The sequence below is a fragment of the Cydia splendana genome, chromosome 18 (genome assembly GCF_910591565.1).
Source record: "Cydia splendana chromosome 18, ilCydSple1.2, whole genome shotgun sequence".
In the NCBI taxonomy this organism is placed as follows: domain Eukaryota; kingdom Metazoa; phylum Arthropoda; class Insecta; order Lepidoptera; family Tortricidae; genus Cydia; species Cydia splendana.
In genome coordinates this window covers 6,991,519-7,000,481 of record NC_085977.1, presented here as the reverse complement: position 1 = coordinate 7,000,481, position 8,963 = coordinate 6,991,519, and the positions used below count along the sequence as shown (strand labels likewise).

At 45.1% G+C, this 8,963-nt stretch overlaps 1 protein-coding gene and 1 long non-coding RNA gene across 2 annotated transcripts in view; both read right to left on the bottom strand.

Annotated features, from left to right (window-relative positions):
* The window catches only part of LOC134799485 (uncharacterized), a 386,600-nt gene that overhangs the window by 316,418 nt on the left and 61,219 nt on the right, over nt 1–8,963 (bottom strand). The window lies entirely within an intron of this gene.
* The window catches only part of LOC134799472 (uncharacterized), a 29,558-nt gene continuing 22,361 nt past the window's right edge, over nt 1,767–8,963 (bottom strand). The window contains exon 2 of the mRNA XM_063771879.1: nt 1,767–6,084. Within this exon, the coding sequence (XP_063627949.1) occupies nt 5,350–6,084 (735 nt within the window). The 3' untranslated portion in view covers nt 1,767–5,349. The remainder of the gene's footprint in view (nt 6,085–8,963) is intronic.

Here is an 8,963-nt window from a genome sequence, read left to right as displayed (position 1 = left end):
GCCTTTTAGGGCGTGTCAGTTATATTTACCCCTGACGGAATTGAAACGGCATATCCATTTAAACTAATTATGTGACGTATGTCTGTGCATGGTGCATGCAAACGAATGTTTCTGTTATCTTTAACAGCTTGACCGATTTAATTGCAACTATCTATTGTTAATATAAGATTATGCGGTGTGTGTTGTCTTACCAAATGGTGCTACAATCACTTACATTTCAATTTACTTTATAATAAGACAAAAAACCACACATCTGAAACTGCGGTACATTTAAATCCAGGGGCAGTTTCACTTTCGAAGACCAGCTAGGTACCTACACCTCATCATAACCATTCAAAACCTACCTAGGTACTGTTCACAAAACTAGCACAGCTCATCAGAGCCCCTATTAGCTTCGCTCGTTATTTAAAATCGCTCTAGTGTAAGTACGTAAACAACAATAAAATAACATCCAGTAGCGTGATTCTTCTGATAAAACAATCGCTATAGGTATTTCATGATCTCACCAGCGGGGTTGGCCTGTCTCACACGCTTAATCTACTCACACCTTCTTTAATGAACAACCAGTATAAGTTAGGTCTCTGCAACCGTATACATTTTTAGGAAGCTAGGAGCATTTTTTACTGGACGAGTTCTCAAAATGAAAAAGGTTCGAGAATAGATAGGATGACGCCTCGTGTAGCGTGGGATGCATTGTTCTTTGCTTGTGTGCCGCTGCTAATACCTAATTATTATATAATAATATTCATTTGCCAAATAAGTATTTTTATAACTTAAAATGTAGTAACCTGTTTAGTGACTACTTTCTTAGCCCTCTCATTCATGAAAATCATATCGATTGCTGCTGATAGGATAGTGCAGGACCTTTAATTGCACATTAAGTATTTGTTACTAATTTAGGGTTCTCATTACACTAATAACTCGAGCTAAAGGACAGTACCATGTAGGTACTGTGCGTAGTATGGCGCTATTTTCGTAGGTCAAAACTCAAATCCCACTTCTACTAGTATCTTCAATGATAGAAAATTGGCGCCCAGTTTGGACCAGTAAATACCTTCCTGCTTACTTTAATTTATAATGTCAACTATAGGTATATACTTACTGCTGAAGAGTTTTCCAGGCTACCGTTGATTTTTTTCTGTGTAAACCTGAAATTTTTTGTCATTTTCAATTTTGTAGCATTTTAAGGTAATATCATAAAATTAAATCAATTTCTATAGGTACATAAAATAATCCTGGATAGTTTGATTTCAACTTTTGCACTATAGTAATTTTGACTAGCCTCTGTCCCACTCTCTTAGTATGACCACTTGACCAGTCCCTTATTCAGAACTACTGGCTGGCTGAGTCCATGTTATCCATGTTACGTACCTATACTTTCTATGGTATCATTTTCTCAACGTTGCGACCACTTGCGATAGCTAAATAATAACACCATGTCGCTTCTTTCACTCATGTTGGCCTGAATGAGACAATCATTTGGTAAGTGAGTATATAGTCTCATATTCTCATATGATATTTAATTCAACAAAAGGGCCGGCTGGTATATATTCGTATGCAAAAGTAGGTAACAAGAGTTTAAAATAACTGCAGTGTGGTTGGGTTTATTTTCCATCATTCTCATGAAAAAAGTTACTAAAAAGCAGTGGATTAAATGGAATGATTTTTTTATAGGAAACATTCACACGCGTTTCGTTAATTCGTTATTTGATCAATATAGTGCTCCGGGCGGCGCTCGCCGCTGACAGCTGAATAAAACTCGGAGGTTCTTCAACAGTAAATATTTATTATAAAAATTGCTCTTATAGCGACATTTCTGTTTTTATAATATATATAATTTTTATGTTCATTCTTTGTGCCATTGTTTCACAAAATTATTCCTGTTCTTGTTATTTCCGACACAACAGCTTAAACAATAATATATTACAATTATATATCATACATTAGACAACCCGCGAAACGCGTTTTGAACAACTCTCAACTTGAGGAACGATTCAACAATTCGATGTGCAATATCAGTTAAGTAATTCAAATCGGTTTCACAATTCTCTAATGGGAGTATTCTTTCTAAAATATCTATACACAAACGTCTCAATAAAAAATCCTGTCATTTTTGGTAACCAATGGCAATGAAAAACGCTAAGGATCCACATTCACGTGTATTTATATTACGTATGATGTTGCGAAGATTTCTTTGAAATATTCGCAAGGAAGAGAAGACACGAGAAGTACGATCGTCAACGTCATATAACAATTATTGCTGAGTCACAACTAGGTACCCGATGCGCTCGCGGCGCTCGGCTTATGGCAAATGAGAATAAACAGTCGCGTCCAGGGCACAAGGCGGGCTCGGCTGCGGGCCCTCTAGGGTCACTCTCGTCCACGACATGTCTCTTTCAAATCGATATCCAAATACACTAGTATCGGTAGATATTAAGTGTCGATAAGACTGACCATAGCAGGCTCACTGAGGAAGACTTGAGTGCCAGTCTCAAACAGTTGGAGCTATGAGTATTGTAGAGGCAATGCCTTCACATTTTCTGCTGTATTGTGACGTTGTGCCCCTGACGCAACTCTTAACACAGAAATACTTAGTTGACAGGAAAAGTACAACAAAAGCTTTTCTTTGCATTGAGCATCATTTTCACAATACTTAACAATTATATGTATACAATATTGGTGACTATTTTCATGAAAATGACAGGATGACATGGTAGTTCGTACTGTTACATTTATTGGGAGTACCAAATCGTCTGATGCCTGTAACACAGTCTGTAAAATGATTGTTAAAACATGATTACAAAATTATGGTCAAGAGAAACATATTCCAGATGACTATTTATTAAGTACCTTCCAAAATCGTACAAGTACATGCGACACAAATACATAAAGTTCAGAATTCCTTATACATACTCTGCGTAGTCCATAAATATTAGGCATAGGTCAGAACATGGCAGTTCGCCGCCAAGTTAACTTACTTACTTAAGTAAACCATCACAACCATACGGACACGTTTAACGAAATATCATTTAAAAGTAAACTCAAAAATAATACAGTTTGAGCTGAACATGAAATTATCCAGTGCATCCAGGGTTCAGAACCCGTTTATATCTAGAATATTGTTCACATCTGTACTGGCAATTTGTGACATCTTAATTGATAAAGTGTAGCGGTAGAGAAGATGTACTGGACAGAATAGGAGGTGGTATGTTACAACACTCCGCGGGCCGGGGGCCATCCGCGTCAATCATTAAATTATTACTTTACACATATATACAACGGCCGCGTCGCGCGCCTAATGCCCAACTCCGTATATTATGTACACTAAATTTAAGAACATAGAGTTTTCTCTCATTAGCTACCGAATCACAATTCAAATATTTGAGTAATTGACAACGGTGGACAACACGCGCCGGGGCACTAAATGCATTTTACTCTATTGAAATTTGTACTTTGCTCTATTTATGTTGTGTTGGGTATCTTGGTCCGTGCAGTCCGGGTCCGTGCGGAGGGCAGGGTGGTGCCGCGAGAAGTGTGCTCGGCCACATTCACTAATTCCATTTAGAGTTCTGTGCATTTCATTTTATATTTGTTCACTTTAGCACAGAACGTCTCCAAACAAGTTAAACGACCACTAATCCACGCAGCACCTCTTTAGCCTCTGCTCTCGACGCACGTTAGCTGCATCCTGATTCTATTAAATAATGATAATTAATTATATCAGATATTTTGTCTAGGTAATGGTAAAATTTCGCATAACATTGCGTTGTAACCTTGTCAGCTTTTAATAGAAGAGGACAGCTGGACTTGCTAATGCGATTAGTTACCATAGGGAGAGCCTGTGTCCCTGCGCCGGCCGGGCTCACGTTGTCAGCGGAGCCGGCGCCGGCGCAGGCACCATCCGAACATGAAAGACTGGTTGCTCTCCTATTGTAACATTGAATTATCCAATAATACCTATGCGCGCGTCTATTGCAGTGTCTTTTCCTCTGAATTCTACATTGTCTATTACCAATGAATTGAACCTACTTTATAATCGGGCGCCCTCTAGCAAACGATGGATTGACACTAAAATTAAATCACTTTTGGTTCTGCGTGTAGATAGCCCGAATACTTTTATCTATGTTATAGTTATGGAGAAATAGGAACTGTTTTTCAATGTTTAAAATAGTTAATACTTATGGTCACTTATTCGATGAGAACGTTACTACATAGTTTGTTTGCCGATCTTAAGTAAGCGATCGTTCACTAGAGGGCGCTCGAAGTATGGACATAGCTTTATGTTATGCAATTCCGATTTAAGGATTGTTGTGAGTATAAAAACAAGGTGTCCTGTTCACCGCCAGCTCACGTAAGGGGTCAGTTCCAATTAGGTAATGCGCGATCCTGCTGAAGCGTAATTTTCACAATTCTCAGCTGGTAAGGCTATTTAATTGACACCCAGTTGCTGTCACAAGAAACTGTGGATGAGATACTGTGTAAGTCCAGCAGTTTTAAGTACACACTTATATAAGATTTGTTCGTCTCGGTAAATGTAGCCAATCGTCGCATACGTCAGCAGTTCTAGCGTATTACTCGCGTTCGGCACATGTCCACACCACACACGGCTCGGCGCGCGGGAGAGAGGCCTCCGGGCTCAGACTAGCGAGCCGGGGGCTGCGACGGATCTGGGCTCAAATAGGTGCCTAGTGCGTAGCGTCATCAACATGTACAGAAGTCAGGGGGACGGAGGACTCGCTCTCGCGCGCGTATGTGCCCTTATAACATAATAGAACTCAGTCACGCTCGTTGTACGGATGCATCATTGAAAATATCAAGACAGAAATAATTTCAACCTATTACTTTACCCTTTCAACGAAATAATAAATATAGCATTTTACCTAATAATTACACAATAATTTCAACAAAAAATTTAAACACCCGAGTTTTAATTTAAACGATCATAACGTCATTAGCTAAGTCACTTCAGTTTCGGTTTGGAATTCACTTAAAGAAATAAAACTATCAAAAATAACTCGGCTCGCATTTAAGTCCTGCGTCACGTCCGAAGCTAGCACCTTCCCTTTTGCAATTATATAATACTAACTACTGACTGCGTGTATGCGTCGCGTCGGCGTCGCTTCGTGAAGAGGAGCCGGGCGCCGAGCGCCGGGCACGGCACGGGGCACGGGGCACGGGGCCGACGCCGGACCGGCTGGACCGACTAGAAGAGCCGCGCGGCCGCAGCGGCGCGCGGCAGCCGCGCGGCGTCGCCTCACCTCGCGGCGCGCGCCGTGGCCGCCGCCGCCGCCCGCGCGGCCGTATCACAGCTCAGGGGGGCGCGGGCGCGTCCTGCCCGCGCGCCGTGCACTAACTCGTGGGCACCAGCAGCCGCACGAAGCTGTCCTCGCTCCAGCCCCAGTCGTCCGGCCACGCGTCCTCGGGGGGGTCCAGCGCCGACCGGGACGACAGGCTCAGCACCGAGCCCCAGTCGATGGTGCGCTGCTCCTCGTCGCCGTAGCCGGAGTCGCGGTCCGGCGGCGGCGGGGAGGGGAAGGGCGTCGCGCGCCCGGCGGCCGGGTCCCGCGCGCCCAGGAGCTCGCAGCGGGCGGCGCCGCCGGGCACGCACGCCGGCTCGAAAGGCGCCTCCTCGGCGCTCTCGCGCTCCATCTCGCGTTCGATGCCTCGCAACGTGTTGCACACGAGCACCGACCGCCGCAGCGAGGGGTCCGCCGTCTGGCGGAATCGCGCCAGCTTGAGCGCGCACAGGTTCATCATCTTGAGCCGCCGCTCCCGGTAGCAGCGCCGGGAGGCGCATCGGCCGGCCGCGCGGCCGTCGCAGCAGGCGCGCGCCGCGGCGCCGCCCAGCTCGAGGTAGGACTTGCCGTTCTCGGCGCGGATGGTGTCGTGCGCGCCGCACCAGCCGCCGCACCAGCGCCGGCGGCACGCGCGCCGCTCCTCGTCTTCCCGCCAGCAGTCCCCGCCGCCGGCGCCGGCGGCCACCGCCTCTAGCCTCGCTATCGAGTCCTCCCAGCGCGCGACCTTGCCGCCGCCCTCGCACGGGGAGCCGCCGCGCCGCTTGGCGCCGCACCCGCCGCCCGAGCCCTGCAACACCAAAGGCAAACATTTAGGTACAAAACATAAAACACCAACTAAAGTTACGCTAAGAGCGGACCGAGGTCGACGCGAGGTCACCTAACGCGAACCGACTATTCGTGCCATTGTTCAAATCACGGAGTTGTAGCTGTATGAAGGTGACTCAAAAATGAATTCCATCAACAACTCAAAAGAGATAAAGTTCGGATTAATCAGTTGACAATTGAGTAGAGTATAGAACAATAATTTTCGAATATGAACAAAAGACGAGTGAAGAATTTGGTTCAGTGAGTAGTGGAACAGCGATCGCGGCCGCGGCCCACGCGCCGTGGAAAGTACCGTAACCTGCTCCGGCGCTCGCACCGCTCGAGCCATGAGAAATTATTACCAATAGCGTTTATTACCGCATGGGATACGAGAATGCAAAGTGCCTAGGTAATCAACAATTACGACTTTCAGGAACTGGGAATACTGTTACTAAACGAATAGAAACTATTTCTAATTTCCTATTACAATTCTAACTCAATTTTCTCAAGTTACCTACTCAAGAACAACTAACAATAGAGGAGATTTAAGTTTCATATTACGTGATGAAGATTATTTCAATAATATAAAAAAAAACACGACTTGGTAGTGCCAAATACTGACTCTACCAAATAAATACTTGCAGTCATAAACAAATTGTATAATCCGCAACAATATAACTAGGTATATACGAGTTATACGACCTACGCATCTTTCAGCAGAACTTGAAAAAGTCAATAATTACACAGATAATAATTTATTCAAAGAGTAGATCAAATAAATATTCAATTCATTTCGCAAAAGTTCTTCCACCGAAATATTCTCTATTCTAAACGCAAGAATACACGTTGTTAAAAATGCATGGGACAGAAGGGCGGTATACGGTTGGGTACCGGGTACCTGGGGTCCCGCATTGTGCTGCGACCCTTCTCGTTTTTTTGGGGTACGGGCCCCTACAACCGGCCAGGTACCCGGCCTTACCCGACTGCAGTACAACGCATTCTTTCCTGCAGAATATTTCTTACAAAAAGGATCTATTCTGTGAACTCTTGTCTAGTGTTAAACTATTTTTGTTCAACTGGCTAAGGGTAATGTTCTTCGGGTTTATATTATAAATTTAATGTCTATTTTCCTGCTCTATTTTGGCAGAAATAGTAAATAATATAGACTCGTTTCAGTTAATGCTAGTGGCACAGGATATAATATTTATTTTAACCTGTTTAATGGTTCTTAAGTATTAAATCGGTTGCATTATGTTTACTGAGAAGCTATAAAATTTATAATTAAGCTGAATCAGCGTTTATTTTAATTCTAGTTAAAGTTATAAACGCTTAAGTATCTAGCGAAAAGGATGAGCCGACGTATAATTGTCTGCATTTGAAACTTGAAATACTGGCAAGTATCATAGCAGCTGCAGCTCATAACGACAGGCGAGCGACGGCGACGCAGTAATGGTACTTATTAGTGCGTCGTATACATTTCTAGTTTAGCTAACAGCCTGAGGGGAATTCGCTGTGTTTCGAGTCGATGAACACCGCGCACGGCCGCGGTATTGTCGACTGTGGCGAATAAATAAGCGACGTGGTATAAGTCAAAGTCCAGGAGGCGGCAGATGCTTGGGCACCTGCGCGACAATTACGAGGTGCCACGCCACACGCGCCTTCGCAGCCCACTCATATATTACCTAGACGTATTTAGCTTGCAAACATCTGATGACAGGCGAAAGGTGTAGAGTCCCGAGCGAAAACAAACCGACAATATTATACCATATATAGTTCCTGTTAATATATAGAACATTTTTCCTGCTATTAGGTGAATCGTGTCAGAGCTGAAAGTTTAGCTGGAGCGCGCAGCGAAGTGGGGTGAGGAATGCGGGACAAAGCAGTGCTAGGCGGCGCCGGCAGCGGCTGACTCAGCGGCCACTCATCGCAACGCTGCGAATAATCATTAACTCGGTCGCTTGCCTGCTTTGCGTCACCCCTTTATCGCAAGCGAACCGCTCTATTGTGCGCTCCGAGCGACCCTGTTAGCCGCAAAAATATGACCGACCACTACAAGTTTCAATATGCAGAAATAGAATATCTACATAATTCCACAGAGTTTATTCGCGGTATCACGCGCTCGGCGCTCGAGCCCGCAGTGTCATCGCATTGCCAGCGCTGGCAGTTGGCGCTCATGAAAATAAATTTAGTAAATGACGTTGGCGCGCGACGTTGCCGCTCCGCGCCCCTGGAACGCGGCTGCGCGCCGTTGCCGCTCCGTCCGCTCTTTCTAATCTTGTCGTAAAGTTCTTTTTCTGATGCGCAGCGCGTCGCTCGTTCTCTCCGCTAGAAACTTGGAAACGTCTGACGTTTATTTTATCGCTAGTCTCGGATATGCGGCGTTTTATAACCGTACCGTTGGCAATAGCGTAGAAGCGAGGAGTTACTGCTTATTTAAAATTACTGCCATAAAGAATTCCACCGTCCAGCTAAAATTTGATTGGTCGTGCGGTATGTCCACAGCGGGGCGGTAATCTGTGAGAAGGTAGGAAAAGTTCGGCGAGGCGAGTCGGGCCACAGTCGAACGGAGACTTTCTATGGCATTGTAGAGACAGAATAGATGGCGGATCGGCTGGCATTGCCTCACAGCGCACGGGCGGGGGAGTCGCTAGTGTGCGCGCACACACACACGCGCGCGGTAATAACATCGCATCGCAACGGCCGCTCTATCTAGCGCTACACTCGGCTACCTACGCGCGTCGTATTATAACCAACTCTATAAAATGGGGTAGAGCTGTGGGGTGAAACCAGCTCGCGTGGCGATGATCGAGGGGTTGCAGCGCTTTGCATCCGAACTTACATTTCTTATTAAACTTTATAAAA